The 18,315-nt window shown below is 41.4% G+C and overlaps 1 protein-coding gene across 7 annotated transcripts in view; it reads right to left on the reverse strand.

The window, feature by feature from the left end:
* Positions 1-18,315, reverse strand: part of LOC117514742 (histone demethylase UTY-like) — a 181,650-nt gene that overhangs the window by 28,557 nt on the left and 134,778 nt on the right. For all 7 annotated transcript variants that reach the window (XM_034175316.1, XM_034175323.1, XM_034175358.1 and 4 more), the window contains 4 exons: positions 14,858-14,989; positions 11,674-11,745; positions 11,484-11,588; positions 7,647-8,006 (listed from right to left, as the gene is read on the reverse strand). In XM_034175316.1, the coding sequence (XP_034031207.1) occupies positions 7,647-8,006; positions 11,484-11,588; positions 11,674-11,745; positions 14,858-14,989 (669 nt within the window). The remainder of the gene's footprint in view (positions 1-7,646; positions 8,007-11,483; positions 11,589-11,673; positions 11,746-14,857; positions 14,990-18,315) is intronic.

Here is an 18,315-nt window from a genome sequence, read left to right on the forward strand (position 1 = left end):
GGTACCCGGCCGTCAGGTCAATAGTCACTTACCACGTTGAGCAGACCGTGTGTTTTTTTTTTTAAATAGACAAACACACTGATTCACTTTAAATGCACAGTAAGTCTATTTCAGATGATCAGCGTGGACCATCTTTCTCTTAAAAGGCTTTATTTTACTCTGTGTCGCATTGGAAAGCAGAAGCTTTAAGGGCTAAATTATTAGCCGTTACACGGGCTGAACGTATGCTCTCGTTGTCTTCTGTTGTTTTTCTGGGGACGTTACAGCACCACACATATGTACTACAACCCCTGGCAATAATTATGGAATCACCGGCCTCGGAGGATGTTCATTCAGTTGTTTAATTTTGTAGAACAAAGCAGATCACAGACATGACACAAAACTAAAGTCATTTCAAATGGCAACTTTCGGGCTTTAAGAAACACTATAAGAAATCAGGAAAAATAATTGTGGCAGTCAGTAACGGTTACTTTTTTAGACCAAGCAGAGGGAAAAAAATATGGACTCACTCAATTCTGAGGAATAAATTATGGAATCACCCTGTAAATTTTCATCCCCAAAACTAACACCTGCATCAAATCAGATCTGCTCGTTAGTCTGCATCTAAAAGGGAGTGATCACACCTTGGAGAGCTGTTGCACCAAGTGGACTGACATGAATCAAGGCTCCAACACGAGAGATGTCAATTGAAACAAAGGAGAGGATTATCAAACTCTTAAAAGAGGGTAAATCATCACGCAATGTTGCAAAAGATGTTGGTTGTTCACAGTCAGCTGTGTCTAAACTCTGGACCAAATACAAACAACATGGGAAGGTTGTTAAAGGCAAACATACTGGTAGACCAAGGAAGACATCAAAGCGTCAAGACAGAAAACTTAAAGCAATATGTCTCAAAAATCGAAAATGCACAACAAAACAAATGAGGAACGAATGGGAGGAAACTGGAGTCAATGTCTGTGACCGAACTGTAAGAAACCGCCTCAAGGAAATGGGATTTACATACAGAAAAGCTAAACGAAAGCCATCATTAACACCTAAACAGAAAAAAACAAAGTTATAATGGGCTAAGGAAAGGCAATCGTGGACTGTGGATGACTGGAAAGTCATATTCAGTGATGAATCTCGAATCTGCATTGGGCAAGGTGATGATGCTGGAACTTTTGTTTGGTGCCGTTCCAATGAGATTTATAAAGATGACTGCCTGAAGAGAACATGTAAATTTCCACAGTCACTGATGATATGGGGCTGCATGTCAGGTAAAGGCACTGGGGAGATAGCTGTCATTACATCATCAATAAATGCACAAGTTTACATTGATATTTTGGACACTTTTCTTATCCCATAAATTGAAAGGATGTTTGGGGATAATGAAATCATTTTTCAAGATGATAATGCATCTTGCCATAGAGCAAAAACTGTGAAAACATTCCTTGCAAAAAGACACATAGGGTCAATGTCATGGCCTGCAAATAGTCCGGATCTTAATCCAATTGAAAATCTTTGGTGGAAGTAGAAGAAAATGGTCCATGACAAGGCTCCAACCTGCAAAGCTGATCTGGCAACAGCAATCAGAGAAAGTTGGAGCCAGATTGATGAAGAGTACTGTTTGTCACTCATTAAATCCATGCCTCAGAGACTGCAAGCTGTTATAAAAGCCAGAGGTGGTGCAACAAAATACTAGTGATGTGTTGGCGCGTTCTTTTGTTTTTCATGATTCCATAATTTTTTCCTCAGAATTCAGTGATTCCGTTTTTTTTTTTCCCTCTGCTTGGTCTAAAAAAGTAACCGTTACTGACTGCCACAATTTTTTTTCCTGATTTCTTATAGTGTTTCTTAAAGCCAGAAAGTTGCCATTTGAAATTACTTTAGTTTTGTGTCATGTCTGTGATCTGCTTTTTTTCTACAAAATTAAACAACTGGATGAACATCCTCCGAGGCCGGTGATTCCATAATTTTTGCCAGGGGTTGTACAACATTAAACAAAGCTTCGAGGCACAGAATTTGTCTCGATCCTTTTTTGTAATCGAATTATCTGAGTTATTTGAGTAATCGTATCAAATTGCATAATAGATTGTGCAATGTCACATCTAGTTCACAAAATTAATGTGTGCCAGAGATTTTGAACATTTCAAAATTTTCTTTGCGCACTTGCACGCAGCCTCACACAGCTCACTCAGTTTACAACGAGTTAAGTCTCTGGCACGTAAGATTTCATGCTAGTGAAGGGATCAAATTCATGCAAGTGTCAAGGTACCTTAATGGCCCAGTCACATGGCACTTAACGAAGGCCAACAAAGCCCTAACGAAACAAGAAACCTGGACTTTCGTTGGCAAAGTTTAACCTTCGCTCAGGTTCTTTCCTGCAGGTGGCGCTTTTTAAACTGTTGAAAAATTGAAACGAAGGGCAACGAAAACCTCAATTTGTTTGCTTAATTTTTGTAATGTTAGTGTTTAGTTTGACTTCGTTCAACCAGCTGAATGTTTTCACACACTACAGAAGCCGGTTTGTGAGCGCTGCTGCTGCGTTCATGTACTGTCGGAAATTACAGGGCAAACTCAGCCTGCTTGCTTGAATTTTTTTTTTTTTTATCTGGGTGGGGGTCAGCTTCAATGGGCTCGAGCACCTTATATAGGGAAGAATTAATCTTTTGTGTGGATACAATTAATTATTTTGCCACAAGCAACTGCTGAATTTGAAACAACAAAAAAGTTGTGTAATTTCTGACAGTACTTGAATGCAGCGGCAGCTCCTGCATGCGCTTATTATTTTTTATTAAATATAACAATATGAGTGTAGGAATGACAATCCAGCCCTTCTGTACATGTGGCAACAGGTAGATACTTCAAATGATTATATAAAGAGCTGATCTGGAAGGCAGAATTCATGTTGTGGATCAGCTGCAGGTGGTGGAATAACCGCACATGGGGAGTCAATGCGACGTTCACACGGACTGATCAATTTACTGCTCTGATATATTCAATCATTTTTATACTTATATTTATTGCCAGTTTTGACAGTTTTCTGTTATAAATCAATATATATATATAGCTTAGTAATACAGTGATACAGCAGTGACCACGGCACACCAGAGGTTTTTTTTTTTTTATTGGAGCAAGACGGAGCGCGCAGCATGTCGCCGACAGTGAGGATTCTGATGATGAAGAAGATGATCCCTCTTTTGTTCTGGACGAGGAACCAAAGCAGGTGGGTCCACCGACGTGCACACAGATCTCCACAGCTTCTGTTTGTAGTTTCTCCAGGACTCAGGCGCTATGAGCTCCGTCCCAGCGCTGAGTCGTGGAACTCAGAGATGCAGACACACACTGCTCCAGCAGTGGCTCCAGGCGTGTTTCGTTTAAAGCATCAAGATCAACGTTAGATTCGGTTTTGTTTAGTTCCTCTTTTGTCCCTTTTGAGTTCCTGGTTCGCAGGCTATTCTGTGATAAAGCTCTTTCATCCACCTTTTCTCAACAAATTGTGACTTTTTACTTTTTTCCCCTTTGTTCAGGAATTGTAGTGTGCCATGTGACTGGGCCATAAGATTATCCCCATGATGTTCCTGGGAGAAAGACAGAGGGAGCTGCAGGATACCTGGGCCTTCATCTTGACAACAAAACAGGTTTGAAGTACACTGAGGGAGTCGCTGGAAGGGATGTTTATATTTGTATAAAAGTGATTCAGATTTGGGAATCCCTATGTATTTAATTTGCTCTTGAGAATGATGCAATCCATCTTACCTTTATATGGGTTTTTCAAAAAAAAATTCAGACTTTTCAGGATTACCAAATCTGGATTTTAAAAAAAGTGTTGTAAATGGGTCTAAATATTACACTATAAGCTATATGAAGGATAACAGGTAGAACAGCATGTGAATGCTAAATTTTTATTTAAAAAGACAGTTTAAAAAAAGCCTATGTAATTTCCTTTTAAGCGGTCATCTGACCCTTAATCCCCCTCAAAAATAAACAAATAAGCTATACATTATTCACAATTTTTTAAATAATTTTGTTTTAAATTATAAAAAAAAAAAATAATAATTTCCATTAGAGAGAAAGCAAATGTACATTCAGAATTCTTTATTTATGAAGATACCAGTACTTTGAAGCTATGCCTTTAGGAGATGGATCTCAAGCCTGGTGTCAAGCTTCGCAAATGTTTGAAATAATTTTGGACAGTGTCACTGTCATTAATGAGAAATGAAAGTTAAATTTAGACTTTTGTTTGATACTGAAATTTATTTGGGGGATTATTTTAATTACTATTTTACTGTACTCTTACATTGGAATGCCCAGTGAGTTCTGAGCAAAATTCTGGCTGAAGGGGGTGGGCCAAAGCAAGAGCATGGCCAATATTACAGTCGCTGGCACACCCATTTCAATAAAATACGAGGTCTGTTAGAAAAGTATCGGACCTTTTTTGTTTTTTGCAAAAACCTGATGGATTTGAATCACGTCTGCTTGCTTGAGCAAACCTTGAACCTTCGTGCGCATGCATGAATTTTTTCACGCCTGTCGATTGCATCATTTGCTTGTAAGCAGCCTTTGTGTGAGGATGGGTGTAGTCTCTCGTCGTTTTTTTCTTTGCAAGGAAATGGCGGAACGACTGGAGCAGTGCGACTGCATCAAATTTTGCCAGAAACTGGGCGACAGCCAGGTGGAAACCTTTCGGATTATTCAGACGGCTTTCGGTGACGATGCTATGGGCATCACACAGATTAAGGAGTGGTATAATCGGTTTAAAGACGGCCGCACAACGGTGGAGAGCGCGCCGCGCTCCGGGCGGCCATCAACACACTGAAATGACCAGATCATTTCCAAAGTGAACGCTGTGGTGATGCGAGTCCGTCGTGTGACTATCCGAAAAATTGCGGAAGAGGTGGACATCAGCACTTTTTCGGCACATTCCACTGTGAAAGAAGATTTGGCCATGAAATGAGTGGCAGCAAAATTCTTTCCTGAAGCTTCTGACGGCAGAGCAAAAGCGCCTCCGTGATGAAGTCTCACAGGACATGCTCACCTCTTCCATAATTTCTCGGATAGTCACATGACTGAAAAGACACCGAAAGCCGTCTGAATCTTCCAAATGGTGGAAGAGCTGGGCATGTCACAACATGTCCTGTGAGGCTTCAACACGGAGGCGCTTTTGTTCCGCCATCAGCTTCGTACCCAAGCCATTGGCATGAATTCTGCTGCAACTCTTTTCATGGCAAAATCTTCTGTCACAGTGGAATGTGCCGAAAAAGTGCTGATGTCCACCTCTTCCGCAATTTCACGGATAGTCACATGACGGTCCCACATCACCACAGCGTTCACTTTGGAAATGATCTGGTCATTTCAGCATGTTGATGGCCGACCGGAGCGCGGTGCACTCTCCACCGTTGTGCGGCCGCCTTTAAACCTGTTTTACCGCTCCTTAATCTGTGTGATGCCCATAGCATCGTCACCTAAAGCTGTCTGAATAATCCGAACGGTTTACACCTGGCTGTCGCCCAGTTTCTGGCAAAATTTGATGCAGTCACGCTGCTCCAGTCATTCTGCCATTTCCTTGCAAAGAAAAAAATGACGAGAGACTCCACCCATCCTCACACAAAGGCTGCTTATAAGCAAATGACGCAATTGACAGGCGTGAAAAAATTCACGCATGCGCACAAAGGTTCAAGGTTGGCTCATGCAAGCACACGTGATTCAAATCCATCAGGTTTTTGAAAAAAAATAAAAAGGTCCAATACTTTTCTAACAGACCTCGTATCTATATTCATCAGAGTTAAAACAAATCACAATTAACACCAGTTTGTGTCTTTTTTGTCCTGTACAAATCTTCTCATTCATTAAAATTTGTTCCGTGTCAGCTGACATTTGGCAAGTTTGCCAGAAAGTTTTGTGCATGCTCAAAACTTTGAGAGGACAACAGAAAGAGAACGTTCCTCGTGGTTGCACTTTTGCGTCGTCCTGTACTTGTACTGTTGATCTATAGAGACCACACCATTTTTTGTACCAGGCTGTAAAACATGCGTATTTCTGCTCTAAATTAGACATTTTAAAATGGGCTTCTGAGAGAATTTGCTCTGTTTCAGGCTCAAGCGGCCAAGTCAAGGAATGTAAAAAAAAAAAAAAAAAAGACTTCCGCAATAGGGTAAAAATGTGAGCTCAAGTGTTGCCGCTTGATACAGAGTCTGTTGCCTTGATGGAGTTTAAATGTAAACTAACATACAGTAACTTTAATCTGAGCCTCAGAGACCTGATCACACACCTGAGCACCGTGAGACAGAGTGTAAAAGTAAACTTTTTTTTTCCATTAAATGTTTGTCATTGGTGTCGGATGGATTTACTCTGCAGCAAGTTTATTATTTATTTATTTTGACTAATCTGCCAACAGGTAATGCAATTAATGGCATTTGGTTTTTAGGTTCCTAGCTTGTAAAAAAAAATAACCTAAGTTTCTGCAGGCTGGTGTCCTCTCTAGTGGCCTTTACACCTCTCTGCTCAAACACAAGGCACACTTATACCTCCTGCAGACAGGAGACGGAGGAGCAGATGAAGCAAGCAGAATCAAAACAAAACAATCAAAATCAAAACAGAGACATTATTTTAAAAACAAATTTTTAAACATTTTGAATGCGCTGATGTCCCACGCACTCTCAAATGCGCCCACGGTACATTTTATATGCTGTATCCAGCCTTGATGATTAACCAGTGTTAAGTTAGTTTTATTATATTTTGCTCATAAACTTCCCACTGGAATTACCCACACCTCCCCACCCTCAAACCTCAAGAACAGTATAATTCATCTATTTTGGATCAAATGTATTCCATTCCTACCTAAACATTTTGAATATAAACCCAAGGTTTGATCTGGATCACAACCAAGATTGGATTATCTAATCTAACAAAATTACAAAGTCTTCTTTTTCTTTTGAACAACCCGTTTTCAAGATTTGGTGCAAATCAGACTCAATTTTATCCAGATAAAATTTTTCTTTGAACTGGCCCCTCCCTGGAAATTGAACAAGTGGATTAAGAAGGCTGGCTCTGTGCTCAGAATTCCTCTGGTGCCTTGACATACGGTTTGAAAAGGACACCGCACAAATTGCTCAACAACTGAAAACATGACCTCCTCTGCACAACCTACTGGTCAAATGGTGGTGTGTTCTCACTTGGAGAATTCTCCACTCTGCTGTAAAAAGGAATGCCACTGAAACTCATTCCTGCCCATTCCAACATGTAATAACTCCTTTCTGGGCAAAGAGAAGAGAATTATTTTCCTAGTGGCAATGTACTTTCTACTTTTAATTTGTACATTCCACTCAAAGACCGCACAATTTCATTTGAATGGTATCTCAAATTCTATTTTTATTTGAATTCTTTTATATACAATTCTAACAGTTTGATGTATATATTGAACTTTAGCTACCTTGTGTTATTTATGTAAACTGCTGCTGCAACACCACAACTGACATTTTGGGATCAGTAAATTATATCCATCCAGCCATTCATCTAATGAGCATTACCAGCTAAAACATCTCTCAGAGCATGAGAACGCCGTTTGTGCAATCACTACTCCAAAGTATCACAGTTATGTCAACTCAGGTATATCCCTGAGTATGAAAAGCAAAGAGCTGAAAGGGGAAGGCTGCATGATATCCAACCTGAGAGGAGTTTAGGTGCAGGGCCTGGTGTGGCGTGGCATCCTGGGTTTGCGTGCTTGTGCAGGTGTGAGGTAGCAGTGCTGCGTCGCCGCTGCCGGCAGGTTGCAGGTAAGGCACGTCTCCGTTGGGTCCTGGCTGATTATTACTACTACTGTCGTCCGCACGGAGGGGGTCTGAGTGTCCATGTATCCCCGGGGGCACAGGCCCGTTGACCAGTGGCTGAGGTGGGCACAGGGGCCGATGAGGTCCCATGAGGGGCCGGGCGGGATGGAGGCTGGGGTTAGGGGAGGGGAGGGAGTTGATGGTCGGGCCGTTTGGAAGAGAGGGGCGCACCTGAACTCCTGAGGCATTCTGTCTCATCTGTGAATGGACAAGATAATAACTGTAAATCCCAGCAGTTAATTATAATTACAGCCTGATACTTGTTGTGTGCAGATTATTCATTTGTTTAGACTTGTTTGGAGAACCTGACAGGTGAGCTGTCACACAACATTAAGCCTGTCAGAAACACAGACACTTAACTGCCTTTTCTGACAAGCATCAAACCACACAGGGTCACAAATACAAGTCATGACAGTACAAATATACTATCAATAAAAGGATTTGTTTGGCTCAAGGCATTGCAGAATAATCACAAATTCATCCGTTTTTACAGACAAGATGAATTCTTATACACTACTGGTGCAAAGCACCTGCATATGTCTGTAAAATAAGCCATTTAATGTTTCCTCTGCATTACTATAAGAGCACAAGATTTAAATTTCACAAATGTTCATATAAGAGTTTGGGAACCGTATCAATTTTATTAAAAGTCTTATATCTGACATTTTTAACATTAATACAGGAGCCAATTATTTTCTATGTTAACACGTAGTGGCATACAGTGCATCCAGAAAGTATTCACAGCACTTCACTTTTTCCACATTTTGTTATGTTACAGCTGTGTTCCAAAATGGATGAAATTCGGGGGCTTCTGGTTCCGCCACCAGGACAATGGCAGCTAGCTTAATTCACGAGCTTCCTGACAGCTTTGTAAAATAACCCCATAAACTTTGGGTCATCTTAAAATCCACAAACATTTTGATAACAATGGAGAAAGGGGTTATTACTAGCAGTAGGGCGACCACAACTGCAATGGAGGGCAACCTTAAATTGAGCAAAAGCAGTCGAGGGTGCTCACTGAGCTTCCCCTCACATGGTGAGGGTACTCCAGAAGCTAGCTTAAAAAACGAGTTTGAGAGTTCCAAAACGACAACAGGGAGCAACTTTCTGACATTAAACATGAGCTTTAAAGAGCTAATGACAGACTGGACAGGGCAGGGGAGAGAATTAATGAAGTTGAGAATATACTTCAGGTAACATTGATGGTAATTAAGAAGCTACTGCAGTGCCAAGCTACTCTTGAGGCAAGACTGACTGACCAGGAGGGGAGAGCGAGAAGAGCCAACCTGAGAATTTACAGCATACCTGAACGAAAAGAAGGAATTGATATGGTTGATTTCCTAGACAATCTTTTAAAAAGCACAATTTTGGCCATGAGAAAGATCTTGGGATCGAACCAAAGCCGAAGGGCCCGAATACCAAACCCCGGTCCATCGTGCTCCTGTTCAGAAGTTACTGGACCAAAGAAGATGTCTTCCAGTGCATACAGCAGAAAAAAAGAAGCGTTCTGTGATGGTGTTCGCTTCTATGTGGATCATGACTATCTTCCTGAGGCACTGAAGAAGCACAGCGAATATGAATATGCCAAAACCAAAAAAGTTCTGAAAGCACAGAAAATAAAGTTCCAAACTCCTGCAAGGACGCAAATTTTCTATGAAGACGGCGCCCGGCTGTTTCAAGATGCTTCAGAAGCGACAAGGGACATGGCCTCACAAGGGATTGGAGTTAATGTGGTGAAACTCACTGCTGACTGGCTCGGGATGAGATCCAGCAGCTGTCCAACTGACAGACCGGAGGAAGATGGCGGGACTGGAGTGATGAAGTGGAGCTCGGGGAAGCTCACGGTACTCGCAAGAAAGATCACTGCGTTCTACAAGGAAAAACTCCAAGCATTCAGAAGGCATTCTCCTATGGTGGATGACTAGCTTTATAACTTTATTACAATAAAGATGTTGATCACAGATATACAACTGTTAAAATATTCTGTTCCTCACCCTGAGAGACAGTTAAGAGGTTAGGTTAGGTTAAACTTTATTGTCCCCACAGGGGAAATTTGTCTTGGGCTCACAGTGTTGTTTAACACATAAACAACATTCACAACATTTAACATCCGATCACACAGACAACATTACAACAGTCAGCTGGTCTGCACAATTTCAACAAAAGGAATATGACCATGTCATGATATTGCACAATCCCAAGTAAAGTGCATTTGCAAATTAAGTGACTTCAGTATATTGCACGTGCCCAATAAATAACATAATTACAATTCAACAATAAAAAAAAAAACACATTCCTACTGTCTTGTCTTATTTAACAAAACCACTGACATGGGAACAAAAGAGAGTTTAAACCTATTACTGCGGTGCTTGATCGCTCGATAGCGCCTCCCAGAAGGTAGCAGAGTGTATTCACTGTGCAGTGGATGGGAGGGTTCTCTGGTTATGGCTTTGGCTTGTGCCAGGACAGAGGTTTCAAAAATTGTCTGGAGATAAGGAAACTCCTTCTGTCCTATGATTTTCATTGCATTTTTTACAAGCTGTCCTATTTTGGTTTTACTATTTTCGTTTTAGGTTGTTTGCCACCAGTATGTGAGAGTTCTACAGTGTGCTACTCTATTCAATTATGTCAGGACTTGTGAATTGGTGAGTTATCCCCAGTCTATATTATACATATTTTATTTAGACATTGACTAACATTTGGCTACTGTATAGGGAATAATGTATTTACACAGATTTTTGTGCTGTGGTACAACTGCTGTGTTAATAAGCCATTTTCATACAGCCGCCTGACAACACAAAACAACGTAGTTAACATTAAATAGGAATGTTTTAGACCCCCCCCCCCCCACACACAGCACTTCTGGTTTCAAATGAAAATGACCTGACAGTGATGCACTTTCACAACAGCAGCGATCAACAGTTGTTTTGATCAGGCAAAAATGTGTGCAGTGCAGTACAAAACTGCAGCGCTACATATGTCCACAAAACTCATCTTTAAGGACCTGGTGAGAGAGACAAGTAGTATGTAATGACAGCGTGTCATTTAGCATGCCAGAGTTGATAATGGGAATCCTCAATGTAATGTTTCAAAAGCCTAGGAATAACTTGACTGCAAATCATGCCCAATTCAAATTTTCCAGCAGAAACAGGCTGTGTGTTCAAATATCTTAGACTTTTAAAAGCCCAAAACGCAAAGATATTCAACTTGGTGACAATATTAACCACAGAAACAGCAAAGCCGGTAAACAGACAGTGTCCATTTTTCCCTTGATTATCAATTTATTAAACTTTCCTGTGGGTACATGTGTCTTGAATTTCAATTTATTTTCATTTATATAGCGCCAAATCACAACAGAGGTGCTTCAAAGCACTTCACAGAGGTAAGGTCTAACCTTACCAATCCACAGAGCAACAGTGGTAAGGAAAAACTCCCTCTGAGGAAGAAACCTCAAGCAGACCAGACTCAAAGGTCAACCCTCTGCTTGGGCCATGCTACAAACATAAATTACAGAACAATTCACAGATGAATATACAAGAAATGCTACTGGCGCACAGGACAGGAGGATCACCAACACGAAAACAACTGGAACAGCTGTCCTGTCTGCAAGTAATTCTGATAGAGCAGATCCACGTAACATACATTTCCATCTGTGAGTACGACTGCAATGCATACCTGGTGCTGCTGCTGCATCATTGCAAGCTGCGCTTCCAGTTGCTCCAACATCTGAAGCTGTGGTGGCTTCAGGCTCGCCCGGTTACTCCTCAACTGCTCCAACAGCTGAGAAGATAGAATAACCCACAGTGAAAACTGGGTTTGGCCTGACATGATGTGCAGGATGAGAAGGTTTAGAAATGTTACCAACCTGTAACTTCTGTGGAGAAAAATACCAGTTAGGTACTGGCTGTTGTGCTGCATTACTGGCCCAAGAATCACCCTGAGACATAATATGAAAACAGAAATAATACAAGGAACCTACAGCTTAACAAATATTTACAAGTTCGGCCTGTTTCCATTAAAAGGAATAATAAATGCACATTCACTGACACAGAAAAATGCCTGACTGCAACTAACGGGGCAATGAGAACCAAAACCTGCATCACAGAGACAAACCTCAAACTTTTGCCTTGTACATGTACCGAGTAAATGCAAAGTACAATCTACAGTAACAGCCTTCATCATGAGCCATATAGGATTACTCAGTTTCATAAATTTCATTACCTGCTGGCTATGGCTACAGTGCATCTGGAAAGTATTCACAGCGCTTCTCTTTTTCCACATTATGTTACAACCTTATTCCAAAATGGATGAAATTATTATTTTTCCTCAAAATTCTACACACAATACCCCACAATGACAATGAATTTGTTTGGATTGATGCAAATAAAAAAAAAAAAACTAAAATTACATGTACATAAGTATTCACAAGTATTCACAGCCTTTGCCATGAAGCTAAAAGTGGAGTTCAGGCGCATCCTGTTTCCACTGATCATCCTTGAGATGTTTCTGCAGCTTAATTGGAGTCCACCTGGGGTAAATTCAGTTGATTAGACATGATTTGGAAAGACACACACCTGTCTACATATAAGGTCCCACAGTTGACAGTGCATGTCAAAGCACAAACCAAGCATAAAGTCAAAGGAAATGTCTGTAGACCTCTGAGACAGGATTGTCCCGAAGCACAAATTTGGGGAAGGGTACAAAACATTTCTGCTGCATTGAAGGTCCCAATAAGCACAGCGACCTCCACATCTGTAAATGGAATAAGTTCAGATCCACCAGAACTCTTCCAAGAGCTGGCTGTCTGTCTAAATTGAGCAATCGGGGGTAAGAACCTAAATCATGGAGGTGACCAAGAACCTGATGGTCACTCTGTCAGAGCTCCAGCATTCCTCTGTGTGGAGAGGAGAACCTTCCAGAAGGACAACCATCTCTGCAATCCACCAATCAGACCTGTATGATGGAGTGGCCAAATGGAAGCCACTTCTTAGTAAGAGGCACATGGCAGCCTGCCTGGAGTTTGCCCAAAGGCGCCTGAAGGACTCTCAGACCATGAGAAACAAAATTCGCTGGTCTAATAAGACAAAGATTGAACTCTTTGGCATGAATGCCCAGCATCATGTTTGGAGGAAACCAGGCACCATCCCTACAGTGAAGCATGGTGGTGACAGCATCATGCTGTGGGGATGTTTTTCAGTGGCAGGAACTGGGAGACTAGGTAGGATTGAGGGAAAGATGAAGTAGCAATGTACAGAGACATCCTGGATGATAACCTGCTCCAGGGCGCTCCTGACCTCAGACTGAGGTGACAGTTCATCTTTCAGCAGGACACACAGCCAAGATATCAAAGGAGTGGCTTCAGGACAACTCTGTGAATGTCCTTGAGTGATCCAGCCAGAGCCCAGATCTGAATCCGACTGAACATCTCTGGAAAGATCTGAAAATGGCTGTTCACCGACGCTCCCCATCCAACCTGAGGGAGCTTGAGAGGTGCTGCAAAGAGGAATTGGCAAAACTGCCCAAAGATAGGTGTTCCAAGCTTGTGGCATATTTAAGAAAACTTGAGGCTGTAATTGCTGCCAAAGGTGCATCAACAAAGTATCGAGGAAAGGCTGTGAATATTTATGTACATGTGATTTCTTAGTTTTTTATTTTTAAGAAATTAGCAAATTAGAATCCTTAATTATAATCACAATAAGTGTCAGCTGTCAGATAAAGTAGTAGTTATTTGACCACCAGTTTGAAGCAACCTTGTGTTGTACCCTAGATATTTTTCTGTGATTTTTTAAATTGACTGGTACATCTACCATGGGTATGTGCACTGTGTTGTTAATATTTATGCCAACCAGGCATGACAATGTGATTGTTGATGATGTGATTGGTAATTCAGCTCCATGTATTATCCATGTATCCTCCATCCAACGTACTGCAGGAGGAACACAAACGTATGCATCATTACCTACAACCTGCAGACATGAACGCATTAAGCAGAGCGCACTCTCTGGTGCGTGTGTGAGAGAGAGAAAAGGTGAAAGTAATTACATCTAACCTGTTGTATGCTATTTAGACACTGTGCATTTGATCTGTTAATTGCTTTGTGGCAACTGATTTGTCACTTTTGGCATCCCTTGTCTGAAACAGCAATATTTTCGTATCAAGGGTGCCCACACCCATCTGACCCATGGGTCAACCAGCAGGTTATAGGTTGACCCATCCATCACTAATGTGCATCACTGGTGATCCCTGATCTCATTCTTATTCTTTTTTGTACAGCACTTTCAGTTGTCTTAGACTGTGATTTGGCATTAGATATGAGGTGCATCCAAAAGATATCCGGAACGACTTGAGGCCATCCACAAATCGAAATGACCTTGTGATTAACAAAATACAGACTTTGGTCATGAATGATCATGGTGCCATCATACAAGAACTTGTGGAGGATGGGGATTAGCACAGGTTTGGTACATTCCATTTTAACAGAGGATTTTGGCACGCAGAGCATGTCAGTGGAATTCATGCCAAAGCTGCTAACAGCAGAGGAAAAGCAAATGTGACTGGAAGTCTCAGCCACATTTTGTTCAGCTGATTGAGCCTTTCCTGGGCAAACAACACTCCTGTAATTTGTCAGGGTCCTGATTCTCTCTCTCTCTCTCACACACACACACACACACACACACACACACACACACACACACACACACACACACACACACACACACACACTTCTCCCAGCAGATTTGCCACTGACGGAAACATTCGGTCAATTCCTTGGTCATTTCAGTTTGTGGATGGCCTCAAGACATTCAGTCATGTATCCGACAGGTTGTCGGTACACGTCTTCACGCTAAGGCTTGCTGCTTGTGACTGATGTGCTCTGCGAACAAGAAAAATTTCACACGTGCGCCTGAAACTTCCCCATACCTCCCCACCAAATGACAACATGCATCATGTGTTTGTATGGGATAAAATAAGGTCGGACACTTTTTGGATGCACCTCATAATTAAATTCACTTTTGAAGATTAACTCAAAAGTTTAAAGAAATGGCTACCTTGGAAGGGCTGGAGGCTCTCCTCCTCTTAGCTGGACAAGACTGCTCCTCTGCTTGGCCCAGTGAGCCTGTGTGAGCAGGCAGCGACTGACCTGAACTCCCACCTTCTGCAATGTGACTGGGCTTACAAGCCTGGAAGAGGAGGGTTGGCAAGAGCGTAGGCAAAGCGGGTTTATTTAATAAAAAAATGTAATAATAATAAGAATAAATAATAATAATAATAATAATAATAATAATAATAATAATTGGGGAAGAAGAATGAGAAAGAAGAGCGCAATCCAAGTGAAAGACATCAGTGGTACAAACAAAAACCAAAATTGAAAAATTAAATGGAGAGATGCAAAAATAATTGAGCATATGTATTAAAATGTGCAAGGCATAGCAAAGGTGCGTGTGGGGGGAGGGGGGCAGGGAAGAGCAAAGCAGTGGATGGAGAAGATAAAGAAAAGAAAGAAGAGCAGCACTGTAATATTGTGTTGGCACTTTGACAAACAGGCAAGACATGTTGAGCAAAACATTCCAGTGACTGTGGAGGTGTTGCTTCATAGGGCGACTAAAGCCTCAGGGTGGTTTCCCTGTTTAGATGACTACTGATGGAAACTCACCACTACATCACATCACCAATACCTGCAGCAATAAAAGTTATTGCTATCATAAATGCACTCAACAAAATTCTTCATGAGCGCTCAAAGTATTTTGTGCTTGAGTTTAAAAGGTAGTTGTGGCTGTTCAAGTGAATGCCAGAGTAATTCAAGAGCAAAAGGTTACACATTTCACACACAGTGACAGCTTTTCTATTTCCTCTGAGAGAGCCTACAAGCCAGATGTGACTGTCCAAAAAAAAAAAAAAAAAAAAATTCCTAAAGTAACAATCAAATATACAAATGGAAATAAAGATTGTATTAAACTTAGTTCTGACCCCCCCCGCAAGAGTGTCATGACAATAGAACATAACCAGTGCAATCTAAAAAGACTGAATAAATAATAATGACTTTTATCGTTAGGAATGTTCAAACATGGGCCGAGTGATATAACTCAAATATCACAAATATACTCAACAAAAATATAAACGCAACACTTTTGATTTTGCTCCCATTTTGTATGAGATGAACTCAAAAGATCTAAAACTTTTTCCACATACACAATATCACCATTTCCCTCAAATATTGTTCACAAACCAGTCTAAATCTGTGATAGTGAGCACTTCTCCTTTGCTGAGATAATCCATCCCACCTCACAGGTGTGCCATATCAAGATGCTAATTAGACACCATGATTAGTGCACAGGTGTGCCTTAGACTGCCCACAATAAAAGGCCACTCTGAAAGGTGCAGTTTTATCACACAGCACAATGCCACAGATGTCGCAAGATTTGAGGGAGCTTGCAATTGGCATGCTGACAGCAGGAATGTCAACTAGAGCTGTTGCTCGTGTATTGAATGTTCATTTCTCTACCATAAGCTGTCTCCAAAGGCGTTTCAGAGAATTTGGCAGTACATCCAACCAGCCTCACAACCGCAGACCACGTGTAACCACACCAGCCCAGGACCTCCACATCCAGCATGTTCACCTCCAAGATCGTCTCAGACCAGCCACTCGGACAGCTGCTGAAACAATTGGTTTGCATAACCAAAGAATTTCTGCACAAACTGTCAGAAACCGTCTCAGGGAAGCTCATCTGCATGCTCGTCGTCCTCATCGGGGTCTCGACCTGACTCCAGTTCGTCGTCGTAACCGACTTGAGTGGGCAAATGCTCACATTCGCTGGCGTTTGGCACGTTGGAGAGGTGTTCTCTTCACGGATGAATCCCGGTTCACACTGTCCAGGGCAGATGGCAGACAGCGTGTGTGGCGTCATGTGGGTGAGTGGTTTTCTGATGTCAATGTTGTGGATCGAGTGGCCCATGGTGGCGGTGGGGTTATGGTATGGGCAGGCGTCTGTTATGGACGAAGAACACAGGAGCACTTTATTGATGGCATTTTGAATGCACAGAGATACCGTGACGAGATCCTGAGGCCCATTGTTGTGCCATACATCCAAGAACATCACCTCATGTTGCAGCAGGATAATGCACGACCCCATGTTGCAAGGATCTGTACACAATTCTTGGAAGCTGAAAATGTCCCAGTTCTTGCATGGTCGGCATACTCATCGGACATGTCACCCATTGAGCATGTTTGGGATGCTCTGGACCGGCGTATACGACAGCGTATACCAGTTCCTGCCAATATCCAGCAACTTCGCACAGCCATTGAAGAGGAGTGGACCAACATTCCACAGTCCACAATTGACAACCTGATCAACTCTATGCGAAGGAGATGTGTTGCACTGCATGACGCAAATGGTGGTCACACCAGATACTGACTGGTATCCCCCCCAAATAAAACAAAACTGCACCTTTCAGAGTGGCCTTTTATTGTGGGCAGTCTAAGGCACACCTGTGCACTAATCATGGTGTCTAATCAGCATCTTGATATGGCACACCTGTGAGGTGGGATGGATTATCTCAGCAAAGGAGAAGTGATCACTATCAGATTTAGACTGGTTTGTGAACAATATTTGAGGGAAATGGTGATATTGTGTAAGTGGAAAAAGTTTTAGATCTTTCAGTTCATCTCATACAAAATGGGAGCAAAATCAAAAGTGTTGCGTTTATATTTTTGTTGAGTGTATTTCAAGTATTTATGTGTGGTTTGACTTTTTAGGTCTGACTATTAAAGCTGGGCTTTTTCTTTACTAAAACTAAACCTTTTCTTAATACAGTGGAACCTCGGTTTTAGAATGGCTCTTTACAAACAAATAAGTTTGTGTACATATTTTCTGAATGAAAAATGCATCACTTTTCGAACAGTCTTAGTGCACAAACACCACCACTACAGACGGTGGCAGTGATGCACTGTGTTGGGTTGCAATCCACCAATAGACTTGAAAGAAGAAGCAGCAGCAGCAAGAAAGTCTGTCTTCAGCCATTTATTAAATAATATTTTTGGGGACTGCGCAGAGGTTCTCCTAATGTTTACTTTTTTCTAGAGATTAAAAGTTATGAGCCACATATTTTTTCCAGTAATCATACATTGAGTGGAGCAAACTGGTGAAGCTTCGCAAATGCTGTTAGCATACAACATTAAATACAGCAATACAGTAATTTGTACAAGATACTATGCATAGTCTTTGTATTTTGCCTGCCTTTTATGCATGAAATGCTGTTAAAAAGGTAAAAACTGTATTCCTTTTGGGGCCAGGAACTGATTAATCCATTTTACACTGTTTCTTATGGGAAAATTGGTTAAGGTTTAAGAAAAACATTTAGGAACCACTTAAGTTCTAAGCCGATGTTCCACTGTATACTGCAGAACAGTTCAGCTGTCAAGCATATACACTGGACTGACTTTAATGTATTTGCACTGTTTTGCACAAGTATATTATCTAGAAAAATGTAAGTATTGGATTGGGACTCT

The sequence above is a fragment of the Thalassophryne amazonica genome, chromosome 1 (genome assembly GCF_902500255.1).
Source record: "Thalassophryne amazonica chromosome 1, fThaAma1.1, whole genome shotgun sequence".
Classification (NCBI taxonomy): domain Eukaryota; kingdom Metazoa; phylum Chordata; class Actinopteri; order Batrachoidiformes; family Batrachoididae; genus Thalassophryne; species Thalassophryne amazonica.